The following is a 16,583-nucleotide window of genomic DNA, read 5'->3' as shown; positions in this document are numbered from 1 at the left end:
TAGTTTAGTCAAGAGTTCGTTTAACTAACAGATTACTTAACCATCAGATAGTTTAATAAAAAGTTTTTAACCAACAGATTGTTTAGCCGACAGATGGTTTACGAAAAGATCTTTTAACCATCAATCTTTAACCAAAAGAAAGTTTAACCGAAAGAGTTTAACCAAAATGTTGTTTAACCAAAAGAGTATTTATTCAATAAAATATTAAAACAAAAGATCTTTTGATCCGCTGATCAATTTTATCCTCGGCCGCCTACGCTAAATCAATTGCAGCTTTGAAAGTGGGCGTGTCTTAAACTTGTCAATCAATTTTTGAAAGAAAATAGTGCATAGGCGTATACAATTTAAAAAAAAAACAACAACAACCAAAAACCAACCGATAAACTGAACCAGATTAAAATATATCTATTTCTATTTTAGTTATTAAAATTCAAATTGATTTATACACAGGATTTTTGACTGTTTAGCTTATAATTTTACCTATCATTTCAATACATAAAACAACGCATTGACACACCTCTGTTTTTATTCTAAATGATTTATTCTTGCCTTGCGGCTAAAAAGGATTACGTGGCATACCCGACGACTGAGCGTCTGAAGTTGTGACGTTCTGATTGGCTTGCGCGTTTAATCTTAACGATTTCATTGACAACAGTGAGTGTATAAAACTTGTGTTTCGTGCTGTTCTAGGGTGTCTTAGGCTGTTGACAAGAAAAGCATTTCCTCAGGTGAGTTTATTTTTTATAATATTATTGTAATATATATGTATATATATATATATATATATATATATATATATATATATATATATATATATATATATATATATATTTATATATATGTACATGAAGAGAGAGAAAAAGAAAAATATGAAGTAATAAGCTTTAACAATTTACAGCTTCAGATATATAGTTGATCAAAATGTCTGCAATAACTGTTGGAATTTTGATATCAGCTGTGCTGCTCTTTCAGAACTGCTATTCTGATGGTAAGTATAAATATTAAAATATGTGTTGAAGACTAATCAATAACATATCGTTATAGAAATGTATGTTTTTGGGCCTAAAAAATCGTGTTTCAGATATTTTAGTAATTCAAAAGAATGTATGTTTATTCATAGCGGGAAGGCCCAAAATATTTATGTCGTTTCGTCGTTTTTTAAAGCATCCCATTTTGACTACTTAAACGATCACTGTCACTTATTGTATCACTCAGCATAACCGTAGAAGGGATTATGGAATAGATTAAACAGCTTATAAAATTAACACTGCACACTGCCCTTAAAGTTTGTTTACTTCCTGCAAAGTAACACAGACTAATTTGCAAGGTTTTATTGTGAATCTGGACATAAAATGAATATTACATTTTAATACAGCATTATAATATATACTCTATATCAGGGGCGTAGCGAGGGGGGGGGGCGGCGGTGCGGACCGCACCGGGTGACACCATTTAGGGGGGTGACACCAAGGCAAAAAATAGAAAAATATACAGAGAAAAACTTGAGGGGGGAGGGGTGCAAATCGGAAGTTTGAGGGGGGTGCAAATCGAAAACTTGAGAGGGGGGGGGGTGCAAATCGAAAATTTGTCCCCGGGAAGGGTCGCCACGCCTCTGGGGGGTGACACCATTAAGTGCCGCACCGGGTGACAACCGACCTCGCTACGCCACTGCTCTATATATAGGCATATATATATATATATATATATATATATATATATATATATATATATATATATATATATATATATATATATATATATATATATATATATCTATATATATATATATATATATATATATATATATATATATATATATATATATATATATATATATATATATATATATAGATAGATAGATAGATAGATATTCAATTTATTCAATTTATTTAATTTAAAAAAAAACGGTTACAATTGTAAGCATAAAGGCCTTTTTTCACATTGGCCGTTTAAACAAATAAAACAATTTAATAACACATAGCAGTAACATAGCACTAAAAATGTGGAATGAAGAAACAATGTTACATAGTTATAATACAAAATGAGATAAAAAAGAGAATATAATAGATGAATGAGAAATGTTACAATGAGTCAGTTAGGTCAGGGGTCGGCAACCTTTTGAAGCGGAAGAGCCAAAAGTTACAATTTTCAAAATTTCCCTGGTTTTAAAGAGCCACTAACATTGTTTTATTTCAAATATTTTATTTTTTTCTTAAGATTATTAGTATTTGTGCAAAGAGCTAGAGAGCCGCATCTTGATATCAAAAGAGCCGAATGCGGCTCGCGAGCGGCAGGTTGCCGACCCCTGAGTTAGGTCATTAAATAATTTTAGTTTTAGTTTAGATTTCAATATATTTTAGATCTAGATAGCTTTCTTTTATTAGGAAGATTGTTCCACAAATTAGAACCAGAGTAGGCGAAGCTATGTTTTTGGAAAAAAAAGTTGAATATGGGAATGGTAAATTAAGACGACGATTTAATTTTATGTTAAAAGAAAATAGATCTGATAAGTAAGAGGGGGCTGTTTCGTGGACTATTTTATGTAAGAAAATTGATTTAGTATATATTATCTTTTTATTTAATGGAAGTATTTTAGTTGTAAGAAAAGAATCCAGACTACTAGACAAGCCAGTAACCAGTTTCATAGCCCTTTTTTGTAAAGATAGAAGAGGACGCTGCTTAGTTATAAAGCTCCACACTACAGAAGCATAATCCAACCTAGATTGAATAAAAGCTTCATAAAAAACTAGCCTGCTCCTATAGTCGAAAAGTTCTTTATCCTTGCTAATTGAAAAGTTGTCTTTAATAAGGACATGCTTTGAAAATGAATATGGTCGGACCAATTGAGGTTGTGATCTATAAACAATCCTAGGCATTTGTAACTATCAACCTGTTCAATGTTTGTATTGTCAATAGTAATGTTTAATGCGGTGGATGGAAGACGAAGGCGTTTCTGATGAGTTGTAATAAACATTGACTTGTTTTTTTAGCGTGGAGAAGATTCATTTTGTTAAATTTTGTCCAAGTAGCAAGCTGATTGGAACACGTTTGAAGTTTGTAACTGAGTTACACAGCAATGTGTAATGGAAGATCATTGATGTATAAAGAAAAAAGTAAAGGACCTAAGATTTAGCCCGGAGGAACCCCTATATTGACATATTTCTGTGAAGAGATGGTATTAAGGTGAAACACGCGTTGAGATCGTTTTGATAAAAAGGAGTGAAGCAACCTAACTGTAAAGTCGTGGAATTTGTATGGAATTAGTTTTTTAAGAAGTATGGTGTGATCAATAGAATCAAAGGCTTTTCTGAAATCGACGAACAGCGAGCCACAGAGTAGGTTTTTGTTAATACTTTTAAGCCAGTTTTCATTCATCTTAATCAGCGCAGTGTGACAAGAATGGAACTTTCTAAACCCAGACTGATTACTATGGAAAAGCTTGAGCTTTTCTAGGTAGTTTGACATGCATTTGTTTATATGTATTTCTAGTGGCTTGGAGAGGGAAGAAAGTATAGAAATTGGCCTGTAGTTATTAGCATCTTGGATGTTACCTTTTTTGTGTAGTGGTATAACCTTAGCATTCTTAAAATGTGTCGGGTAATAATGCTTGGCAATACAGAGGTTATAGACATAGGTTAAAACTTCGGAAATTATTGGAGCTGAAATCTTCAACACATTATTAGAGATATCATCAAACGAAGTTGTTGAAGACGATTTAAGAGTTCTTAGGTTAACATATACTTCATGAACAGTGAGAAGCGGAATGATCAGCTCTGTCCTACCACGGTGAGCAGAATTACAAACATTTTTAAGCTCCTCACTGATTGTGTAATCAGCATCTGTGTTGAGCGCTACAGATGATATAAAATGATTGATAAAGTCATCAGCAGATATCTTGCAATGTCCAGCTATATTACATGTGCGTTTTTTTTCTAATTATTTGATTTATGGCAGTCCAGATAGATTTGGAATTAGGTTTGCCTGACAGCAGCTTATTAAAATACTCCTTCTTCGACCTACGCACGAGCAGTTTGACCTAAATTGCGCTGCCTACAAAAGTCCTCAGAAGTTCCATAACGTTTAAGGCAGTCTCTTTTATTAATTGCAGATTCGATATTGTTGTTAAACCAAGAAGGTTTGTATGTAGTCTTAACCCTTTTAGAGATTTCAGAGAATATGTTTGTCATATATAGTATACAAAATACGCAGCCATTCAGAAATTGCTAGATCGGGACAATTATAATTGTATACATTGCAGAAGAGGGCAGCCAATAAATCCGAAAGAAAAAGATTTTCATTAAATTTTCTAAAAGAGCGATAACTTATAGTTATGTGTTGCCGCGAAGGTACACATAATCTTTTCGTCGAAAAAGTACAACAAACAGGGAAGTGGTCACTAACACCACAAGAGGGGACACAGACCTCTATTAGGTTGCAGTCAGGTGATGCGTAGATGTGGTCCATTATTGTACCTGATTTATCATTTACCCTAGTAGCCGTGTGCACAAATTGTTTTAGATTCAGAGAATCAACAATATCTTGCCAATATCCTTGAGGTTTTAATAAATTTATATTAAAATCTCCCAAAATGATATATTCATTGTTAGTAGATAAAACGTTATCCATCATGGAGCAAAAACGATCATACCAATCAATGTTTTCGCAGGGATTTCTATAAAGGAAGCAAATTAAAATTGCCGGATGGTGTTTGCTTTTTTCCAGTTCAATCCATATACATTCTATATTGTCCGTTGACAGATCCTTCCTGTACTTGAAACGAATTAAGGAGTGGACATAGACACAAAGGCCAGTTTCTTTGTGTAAGGATGGGTCTCGGCGTATTATGTTATAATCAGAGACGGATATCTCAACGTCATTTATAAAAGATTGTAATTGAGTTTCCTAGAAACCAAAGATATGGAAAGGAATGTTGGAATTGTTTAAAATTTTACGAACTTCATGGTGTTTATTAAATATGTGGAAAATATTTAAATGGCCCAATTTTAGCCCACTTTGTGAGGGCCAGGATGATGAAAATAGACAATGCATAAAGATAATGCAATATCAATGAATAAGAGATGTTATAAACAAAAATCAATATAATGAACTAATTAAACAGAATCAATATAATTGTCTTACAATTACACGCTTTGTCACCCAATAAAACAAACACTCGCTGCTCTTCACACTGCCTTAATATCTCTCTCTCTCTCTCTCTCTCTCAAAATAAATACCTATATATATATATATATATATATATATATATATATATATATATATATATATATATAAATGTGCAATAGTATCAATATGTATTATAATTAAAATAGTACCGTGAGCTAAACTAGTAAATAGTAAGTGAAAATTTAGGTTCCAGGAAGGCGCTTATGCGACAACATTAGAGCTTGATGAAGCAACAAAGGGCTAAAGCCCATTTAAGTGATGTAAGCCTGGGCTAGAGTTGATCTGAAGATATTGTTGGAAGCATATCAACAGTCGAAACCAAATCAGCCTTTGTACCTTTTACGTTAGAAAGTTGCACATGGTCTTTATCTGTTAAGCTGACGGCTCTTTGGGGATACTTTATATATATATATATATATATATATATATATATATATATATATATATATATATATATATTCCCCTCTCCGTCAATTAGCCGCCTGGGCAATTACCCTCTCATCCTAGCTGAAGAATCTTGATCTTAAACCTAACCCCAAATTCCTACCCTCTTTAACCCAACCCAAAATCAAACTCCAACTCACTCAAGATCAATATCTTACCTTGAACCTAAATTAAAAAAAAAACAACCTAGAACTAAGGATTCACCTCAACCTAACACTAAATCCAACACTAACTATTAGTTTAAGCCTAAACCTAGCCCTAAACTAAATCCTAACTCTAACCCTAACCCAATAAAAAACCCAGAGTTCTAGAGCGGCTATGTTAGCACTTGGCATCCGTTAATCGTGCGTCCTGTATAGCGGGTAAGGGGTTCAAATAAATTCAGCATTAAAACTTTATCAGGGTCAACCGCCGGGCTTTTCCGTGAGCGCAATGGCGCTTACGTTCGTTTAAAACAGTGCGATAGACAATGGATAAGGTGGGGCATTACAGTCGCTTACTAAATTGAATTAGGCGTATTCGCCGGCACCCTGATAGGGTGCGATTCGGCTGCAAACAAAAATTGCAGCTTCGGCCCAGAAAGGCTCACATCGGCCGCTGAGGGCCCTGTAATACACTTTTGTAAAATTAAATCAGATAAATTAACCAAGGTTAGATTATTAACCAGGATATTTACTTTTGTCCATAAAATATTCAAACAATTCCAAAACCTACAGTTCTTGAAATAATGAAAATATTTCCGTACAAAATTAGGTTTCAAAGGACAATCAAATCTAAAAATAAAAGTCACACTTCTAAAAACATTTTTGTAACGCGAGGAAATCCTTCTTTACAAATTTTCCCTTTGCGAATGATGCAAATAGCATCCATTTTTAGAAGATCCAAACAGAAATTGAGATCGAGCATCTAATAATACACAATAAGTAACGCTAATGAATTTCATCAGTCACACTGTTATTTATAACACGTAAAATATTTTTTTACGTGTTAAAGAAAAATCCTGTTGATTGTTGTCACTTTAGCGAATGACGCAATCTGCATTATTGTTTCATGGTGATTTTTGTCGCTCTGGGTTATCCTGTGAGCACTATGGCGCTTATGTTAGTTTTAACGAGCCAGCGGACGAACGAGGCGCCTCTGCGGTAGTGTAATTGGGGTGCTCCCGAGAGCTCCCCTCTACATCCCTGACACAAGGGCGGTCACCGAAGTGTATTCTACCTCACTATTACGGTGAGTGATTAACGTACACTCAAGTTATTCATACGGTAGAGTAGGTAAACCCGTGTTCCGATATTTATGATCCAAGCACAGGCATTGTTTACATTTAAATAACTCAGTTTTAGAAGACAAGGTCACCCCTCTAAGAATATAGTAGTGGTGACGCATTTATGAAACCCTTTTTATATATTCAGTCCGACTTTCTTCAGACGGTTACGCTAGTATATATATATATATATATATATATATATATATATATATATATAAATGTATATATATATATATATATATATATATATATATATATATATATATATATATATATATATATATATATGTATATATATATATATATATATATATGTATATATTGTGAGATGGTTTGGTTTACTTGTAGAGCGCAAGATTGCTTAGCTGAAAGTCAAGTGTTCGAATCAGGGTTCATTTCATTAGAACGTCCCTGCGTCTACCATGAATTAATGGGTACCTAACTCGCGTTAGTGACAGTAAAGGCGGCTGGGCATAGTGCTGACCACATTATCTTTTCATACGTCTAGGTCATCTACTCCATCCGTCAAATGTATCACAAATCTAAAGATTTTTTTTTTACTTTACAACATACAATATATATACATATTTATAGGCTTATATATATATATATATATATATATATATATATATATATATATATATATATATATATATATATATATAAGCCTATAAGCCTATATAAGCTTGTATCACAAATCTAAAGATTTTTTTTTACTTTACAACATACAATATATATACATATTGATAGGCTTATATATATATATATATATATATATATATATATATATATATATATATATATATATATATATATATATATATATATATATAAGCCTATAAGCCTATATAATCTTGTATCACAAATCTAAAGATTTTTTTTTTACTTTACAACATACAATATATATACATATTGATAGGCTTATATATATATATATATATATATATATATATATATATATATATATATATATATATATATATATATATATATATATACATATACATATATATATATATATATATATATATATATATATATATATATATATATATATATATATATATATATATATATATATATATATATATATACATATACATATACATATATATATATATATATATATATATATATATATATATATATATATATATATATATATATATATATATATATATATAAGTAATTGGAATCGATTGTAGATCAGTGCGTGGCTTACGTAGATGGCGAAGCTTCAGTTACCCCAACAGATGCCGTCACTCAACAAGTAAGATAATATTAAATGCGACATTTTTTAAAAGTTTTAAGTGAATACGTGTATAAACTTAATATTATCATTTGGAACTTGAATTATTCAATTAATATACACCTCTCCCACACCTTTCTCCCATCCATGTCAAAAATTTTCCTCACTATCTATTTACATCACCCAGCAGTCTCTAAACTCTGTATTGCTTGATGCTTTCCCATTTTCTTTCCTATACTGGGTTTGGTACTCTTTCCTAGCAAATAAATTGCAGTATTCTGCAACCTTTTCCAGTGTCCTTGTAGTGCAGCTTGCTCAGCCTCTCCCGTCACCTCTTGGTCTTCCAGTAAAAAACTCTGCGTGTTTTCATTTACCGCTGGTATTGAATGTTAATGTTTTGTTTTTAAGTCTCATTTTTTCTGGTATGTATTTTCATGTTGCAGATTTCATTCACTCTTTGCTTTGTCTTGTTTTTCTAGCAGTGCACTTCAATGCATGTTGAGTTTTAAATTTTTTGCAACGCGAGACGATGATTTCCACACTTTCTTCTTTTAAAATTTTAGAAAGTTCTATTGAATTCAAATGGGGGAAGGTTAGTCCAGACTAACGGAAAGAAACAAAATAATTCACGAAAAACAGAAACTATTGACATACGCAAGTAAATTTTTAGCGCAATTTCCATACTGGCAATTGCGATTAATAATTCATTATATCTGGATGGATGGATGGATGGATGGATGGATGGATGGATGGATGGATGGATGGATGGATGGATGGATGGATGGATGGATGGATGGATGGATGGATGGATGGATGGATGGATGGATGGATGGATGGATGGATGGATGGATGGATGGATGGATGGATGGATGGATGGATGGATGGATGGATGGATGGATGGATGGATGGATGGATGGATGGATGGATGGATGTATGTGTGTCCGCAGCTTTAAGTCGTTTCTCCTCCTCAACGAAGAAATATCGAGGACTAGTTCCAAAGCAAATATGTTAAGCAAGTTCCGAGGATGATTGTGTGCCAAAAATATTCCCGGAATGCCTTCCTGAATTTCCCGGAAAAGCCAAAAAAACCTCGAAAAAAAAAGCAGTTTTCACCCATATCTCGGCAACCAGACCACTTAGCAACTTGAAACATTTACCAATCGATTCCTGCCATAATTTAGAACAATATTGCCGAAGAAAGTTTTCAAAAATATCCTTTCGTTCGGTCACAAAATATTTTTTTAAAATTATTTAAACTGAGCATCGTGTATGCCTAGGATGATATTTACTACTTTTTTAAACTGAGCATCGTGTAGGCCTACTCGTTAAAATAAAACTATTTCCGTTGATATAGGTTAATATAGTTATCTTTTTTTAGCGCAATTTCCATACTGGTTTCTATTTTGTTTTGAATTATTAAAACTACTTGTGTTGCATTATTTATTTGCTGAATATATGATTTATCTCGATTTAAAATTGTTATAAATAACATAAGGAAATTGCGCTTAAATTGGCACTAGACTTTTTATTAACTTGTTTAAAGTTGTAATTGTGATTCTACAGCTATAATACATTATAAAATTTATTGCGTATATGTAAAGCAAAACATTTTAAAAAATATTTTATTTATATATTTTTTAAATTGTAATCTGTAGAAAACAATTCATAAAACCGTAAGTCAAGTAGGTTAAATTTTGCTTCAAGTTTTCTAACATTATAACTTATGGCCTGAACTACTATATTAGCATTCGAACGTAATTTGAACAGTTTTAAATCATTTTTAATATCCTCCTTTTGTGTCTGATATTTAAAATTCTAGAATTTTATTTACTTGATATATATTCGGTTCCGGTTCACAGATTTAGATTTAGGTTAATGTTTAGATATTGGTATTTGAATAATAGAAAAGAAATAACTTAACACTTTGTTAAAACACAACGATCTTTAGATATTTGTTTATTTCTTTGCTTTGTCACTAATATCTTTCAACATGTAACGAAGCAGATTGCGTTCTTACCAATTACTATTTAAACAAATATTTCTCAGTTTCAAACATGTTTACAAATTATATTTTCTTCTCCCGTTTGTCGCCAAGACATGTGAGGCAGATGAGGCAGAGTTTATAAAATTATTTTATTTATCAGGTTGCGGTTGTGTTGAGGGTTAGGGTTAGAGTGTGTAATAATGATGATGTTGAAGTTGAAGTTGATGTTCATGGTCTATGTTCATGTTAACACGTTTTTATTAACTCAGCTTCGCGTGTGTTTGTTTGTTGTTATAATTGACATCGAAAATTAGCCCACTTCTGATTGCTCTATAGATCTGAAATTTGGCATGCAGGCTACTTTCGCCTAACAATTTCAGATGCAATCATAAAAACTAGCAATTAGAGACCGTAATTAGCTTAATTTAATTACGCCCTAAGGACCATAAAATTGAGGACATGATTTCTAAAGATACCGACAAGACTGGAGGCCTATTGACACAGTTACTTCGGCCCCAATCGATGTGATCGCGCTGGCCGTGATCGTATAGTGGTTAGTACTTCGCGTTGTGGCCGCGACAACCCAGGTTCGAATCCTGGTCGCTCAAGATTTTTAGTCCGTGTATTTATAAACACTTAGTCAAGTCATACTTAATCAAGTCATTAGATAAAGTAGAAAATAAACTATATAAAAAACTTTTTAAAAAACCACGTTTTTCATGTGTAGCAACGGACTAAAAAGGAGAAAATAAAATACTTAAAAAAAACTTTTTAAAAAACCACGTTTTTCTTGTGGACTAAAAAGTAGAAAATAACTATTTACATACATTTGATGACAAAAAACGTGGGTCGGGCAGATGGGTTGGGAAATTTGATGGTAACGTACCCACGTTTTTTGTCATCAAATGTATGTAAATAGTTATTTTCTACTTTTTAGTCCACAAGAAAAACGTGTTTTTTTTTTAAAGTTTTTTTTAAGTATTTTATTTGTTATTGTGGTTGTGGTTATCGTTGGTGTTGTTTCGGCTGGATAGGCGAGGCTTAAAGTTAGGTTTAATGCAATATTTATTTCCTTATAGACATTTGAAGGGCAAAACACACAAGCCAAGTTAATGTACTGATACGTTTTTTTTCACAAACGCCAGTACGGGGCCTAGATGGAACGGCTTTATTTTTCAATTTTAGCACTCAGATTTTTTTTTAACGTGCGGTATAAACGAGCTTGACAAACATTATTATATGTTTTTTTCTTCTGCTTTTGCTGCAATTGTGGGTTCATAATATTGAATAACGATCGTCGTACCGCCGTTGGTATTAAATCTTACATCTATTAATCGCTGTGATATAGGCTCAAATTATAGGCGCTTAATATTGAATAACGGTTATCTCACGACCTTTGGCATTAAATCTTGCATTTATCAATCGTAGTGATATAGGCTCCATTTCTAACATTACCTCTGCTACCTCTGCTGTTATCATTACTGCTACACTCTGTGGGGATCTTTAAGTCAAGAATAAATGATAATATCTCCTGCTGAAAGTCTGATTTGGCCACTTCTATTGTTGTGGGTTTTAAAAAGGCTGAGAATCTTGAAGTTGTATGTCCTCATATCCCTTGCTACAGATGTTGATTTTTCAATTTTATAAAGAGTTCGATTGTTGCAGGTCTGTATTTGGGTTTTTGTTTAGGTCTTCGGAAATTTTGTCAGCACGCCGGATTCACGAAGGTTTTCCACACGTCAAAGCTCTACTTGAGGAAAATCTTAATTCCAAAGTTCTCGTTGACTAATGTATTTGTGTTTTGAAACAGTTTCTTATTTTTATGGGTTAGGATTTTTAAGCCTTGCGCCCAAGCCTCCTTCTATATTCAGTAATAGCACCAACCAGACACCCGATGAATCTTCTAACACAGCAATGTTGTGTTAAAACTGTGTAATGATTAAGTATTTCGACTTGTTTCTGTTTATTTTTCAGAAATATTTAATAGCTTTTAAATTACTTAGATAAATTGGCATGCATTTGTACACACACAATAATAAATTTGTTTTATCAAATTCGACCCGGCAGCAATGTTACCAGGACTGTGTGTCGACGCCGAGATGCTATCTCTTTTTTTGGGATGGGGCGGCGTGTACAGTGGTTTCTTTAACCACGCCTGTCGATACTTCCTCGGATGGATATATGTCGAGTGTAACCTATTGTACCAACACCTCAGGTATGATAATAATTATTCTGTATTACACCGTCTCTTACAAGGTATGCCTTCTGGGAAACAAACTCACGGAATATTATTTTTCTACCCAGCTTTTTTATTAAAAAAAAAACAGCAGGCAAATACAAAAAGTTTTGATATTTGTATTCATGGTTTTCAGTCAAATGTAATTTTTCTTTTTTTCCCCCCACCTTTATCAAAACCCATTCCAAAACCCATATATATATATATATATATATATATATATATATATATATATATATATATATAAATATATGTATATATATATATATATATATATATATATATATATATATATATATATATATATATATATATATATATATATATATATATATATATATATACACCTATATTTTTTACAGGAAATTGCCCAGCCTATATTCCATCTCCCAATGCGGCCGACCCAATACAAACTACTCATGCGGTATTTCTAATTGATTATTAATTATTATTCCTTAATTTGTTTTTAGATTTTTTAAGAATATGACTTATTTTTTATTGATTAAATGTCAGTATTGTGTCCTTAGAGGACACTAGCTTCTATGTGTACATTTGTAAGTATATCTTCGTGTTTCCTTAAAATAGGATTGTGCTCTTCGATCAGTAACACAGCCGTACTGCGCTGGATATATATTTGAAAATGGCACATGCGTACTGCAATTTTTTAATCACGATCTTACAGTCGATACGACCTCAAATGATGGAGGAGTTGGTTCGGTTCTCTGCGATCTCAGTAAGTTCCTTATTTTTAAATAGTAATATTTATAGCGCATCTACAACTTTTAGAAGGAAAGATACTTGGATTCCCCTGTAGACAAAACAATTGAAAAATTAGAATTGATTAAAGCTGGAGAAACCTCACTTAATTTCTTTTATATTGGCACGACACAGCATTGGTATTGCACCGTCAGGGCAATAGGCTTACAGAAAAGTTTATTATACATTTTTCCAATACTTACTTTTTCTCTTTTTCGTATTCAGAGTATAGAGGAAATATTGTAATCGTGCAAAAATATTGAATGAAATTTTGACAATTTCTACCGTTTTACACCTCACCAGTGTATCGTATACGAAATATAAAGGATAAATTATTCTCTTTAAAAAATCTATAACGAGATTTCTACACATTTTGATGATTTGTAACTCGGTTTTACCATCCTGTCCGTTTATTTATTTTCTTTGTGTATTTGATGAGAGAAGACGTTTGAAATAGAGAACAACAGCAGCCCATTTTTTAAATTTATTTCTCACATTGTAGATCCACCGGACACAACAACACAACCAGCTACTACAGAACAAGACACTACAAACGCCGCTTCAACTACCAGAACAACAAGTAAAGTTATTTTTTCTAAATCATGTTTAAATGTTTAACCTTAATGATTAACGGCTAAAATTGTGTTCAATTAAGCTGTTGCAATTAAACAAATTGTTATCAAAACTAAAAACAGGCAAAAAAGTCTTGAAATAATTTAGTTCACTGAACCTGATATTAATAAATGATCCAAATAATACTAAACATTTTACTTGATATTAAACAACCTAGTTCCATTGAATTGCATAAAAATCAGGTTAAATACTAATTAAAATGCATTAGATCATAGAACCTGTTCACTGTTAATTATTTTTTATCAAGGGGGAAATTATGCTTGTGACATTTTTGTTTAATATAAACGAACATATTTCTTACAAACTAAAATTTCTCCCTTTAAATTAGGAAAGCATTGCAAGAAAGGCTAATGGACGAAACTTCGAAAAGGTACGATGATGTAAATTTATTAGTTAAACAGAGATCTATGGATTTTTTTTAAAACATTCAGGTGTTTTCATTTTACTCATAAGGTGTATTGTGTTTATTGTGTTTATTGCGTTGAAACGAAATGCTTTAGCAGAAATCCTTGTATAACTTTAACCGATTTAAAACTAAAACATATTTATGTACATATACTGAAGAATGCAAAAATCAAAAGTTTTAATTTTTAAATTGTGTGTAGACCGTAGTGGTTGTATATTAAAATAAACTTAAAATCGGGTATTTTGAAGATTGGTGTTAAATTTCCGAGATTCAAAAACTATTGTTTAAAAGCATGGATTATGGAAGTTATGGCACTTGTAATTGTAAAGTGTCATTGTAACGTTGTAAGGAGACGGGTGTTTGAGAAATTATGGAACAAAACAGTAGCGTTACATGGTGGGGGACGTGGATGCGGACAGCACATGGTGACAGAATCCAAGATGATGACGTCAAAACAGAATATCGCAAGTTTCAAACAGAATGTGTGCTTTTTCACGATTCTATACATTATTAAAACTACCTATTCGGGATTGGGGTGAAACCAAATTGTCTATGGTTGAAATACATCAGATATCCGTTGTTGGTGAAGGGGCTGACTTATGTAGTTACCATACCTAGTGATATCTGACTTAGTGATGGCATAAGGATCCAACTGTAAAGTCAGACAGGGCCTTAGTCCATCTTTCTTTCTTTACAATAAATCTTCTCTTTTGTCTCGATAAAGCTTTAAAATAACCCGGTATGTCTAATTTAGCAATTTCCCATATTAAGTCATAAGTCCGATAGGAACGTTTAACGGCGTGGTAGGATGGTAGTGTACACGACTACTAACCCAAAAGATTACAGCCCTAAATGCGCCAAACAGTCCACTTAACCAGAGACGTAGCGACCCTTCCCGGTGCCCGGGTACAAACTTTCAATTGGGCGCCCCCCTCGGGATCAACCTTTCAATTTTCGATTTGCACACCCCCTCCCCCCTCAAAATTTCGATTTCCACCCCCCTCCCTCAAATTTTCGATTTCTACACCCCCCTCTCCTCATATATTTTTTATATTTATAAAGCAAAAAGGTCGGCGCACGGAGACATATGTACCCCCCTGCCCCCCTTCGCTACGCCTCTGCACTCAACTCTTAAAGACACCTTAACGACGTTAAGAACATGGAAAAGAGTTGAACATACTATATCTTTTAAATGTCAGAATGAAAAACGTAGATTTATCAGTTTGCCTATTGACCGCCAGAGAATTTTATTGTTATTAATGTACTGTATGTATTATACATAAACAATGTAAATAATAATTGGATATGTTTAAATTTACTTTACAGAAGATTCGCCGTAGCAGTGGACATTTGAGTTTACGTCATCTTGAAAATGTGACGACCAGCTGATGTCCTCATTGTTTTCTTTAACTTTCTATTTCTAAATTCTAAACATTTTAAACTTAAAAATTATTAATTTTAAATTAAATTTTAGATTACAAATTTACACACATTTTCCTCTTTCTTTGCGAATTTTCTTCTGAAAGTCTTATTTTTTTTCCTTCTCGACAAATTTCTTTCAAAATAAAGTTTTCTTCAGAACTGCTAACAATTTTTGTTTTACTGTAATACATTGTATGTGTTAGTATGTGTGTCTATGTACACATATGTATCTGTTTATCTCAGCCTGTGTTTGAGTTTTTTTTTGAGTGTGTCTGCATGTGTTGGTGTATCTTATGTCTATGGCTGAATGTGTGCGCGTGTGTAGGTTAGAATTGTATCAAGAATGAAATCTTTCACTACGCCAAGTCGGCTTGTCAAACTTGTTGCACGACACGATGTCCAAAACCTACGTGAAACCTACGGTAAACCTACGTGAAATTTACGGAAAACCTACGTGAAACCTACGGAATTGCTGTGTAAAGTCATGTGTAAACCGCAAGTAAAACGTCTTCAAGAAACGAAGGGTTATGTCATCGATTAGACATACCTCCAATGGACGTTACGAGAAAAAGACATTAGTGTTTGAACTTCAAAGCTACATTGACTTGGTGAAGCAACGGTATAAAGAACTTTTGTAAAATTAGCACAACAGTCTCATCTCTAAATGGCTTTGTTACTCAACACTAGTAATTAGTGACCCTCAAAACACTACACTAAGGAAGGACAGACTTAGAACAATTCTTTAAAAAAAACAGCATAGGGGAAAGTCTAAAAAAGATACGTGACATTCTGGTCACACAATTCTGCACAGACACAATAGCTATCTTCAAATCAAACAGAAAGAGTATAGGGGAAAATTCAAAGTAGATACCTGACAACAACTACAACCACCGCACTATAGAATAAAATGTGACAGAGAGCACAACACGGTAGACATTAGTGACACATTTAGGAACCTACATAGTAAACACACAACACCAATAGAAAGAGAAATAGCATTTC

The 16,583-nt window shown here is 32.8% G+C and overlaps 1 protein-coding gene across 1 annotated transcript; it reads left to right on the top strand.

Moving 5' to 3' along the window:
* The first annotated feature begins 664 nt into the window (after positions 1-664).
* Positions 665-15,697, top strand: LOC131930652 (uncharacterized). The gene is made up of 9 exons (XM_059287236.1): positions 665-728; positions 899-988; positions 8,101-8,165; positions 12,196-12,343; positions 12,727-12,788; positions 12,950-13,097; positions 13,623-13,700; positions 14,082-14,123; positions 15,486-15,697. The coding sequence occupies exons 2-8, from the start codon at positions 922-924 to the stop codon at positions 14,102-14,104; spliced, it is 591 nt and encodes a 196-aa protein (XP_059143219.1). The 5' UTR covers positions 665-728; positions 899-921; the 3' UTR covers positions 14,105-14,123; positions 15,486-15,697.
* Positions 15,698-16,583: the final 886 nt, after the last annotated feature.

Source organism: Physella acuta, unplaced genomic scaffold (assembly GCF_028476545.2).
Source record: "Physella acuta isolate Inbredline_101_S28 unplaced genomic scaffold, ASM2847654v3 ptg001812l, whole genome shotgun sequence".
Lineage (NCBI taxonomy): Eukaryota > Metazoa > Mollusca > Gastropoda > Physidae > Physella > Physella acuta.
The sequence above is the reverse complement of the archived record's forward strand: the minus strand, read 5'-3'. Positions and strand labels throughout refer to the sequence as shown.

Bases quoted from the DNA above. Each gene is read 5' to 3' on its own strand.
- LOC131930652 (XM_059287236.1), top strand. From the start codon at position 922: ATGTCTGCAATAACTGTTGGAATTTTGATATCAGCTGTGCTGCTCTTT. The intron at 989-8,100 runs GTAAGTATAAAT...AATCGATTGTAG, and splicing joins TCAGAACTGCTATTCTGATG to ATCAGTGCGTGGCTTACGTA. The intron at 8,166-12,195 runs GTAAGATAATAT...TCGACCCGGCAG, and splicing joins CAGATGCCGTCACTCAACAA to CAATGTTACCAGGACTGTGT.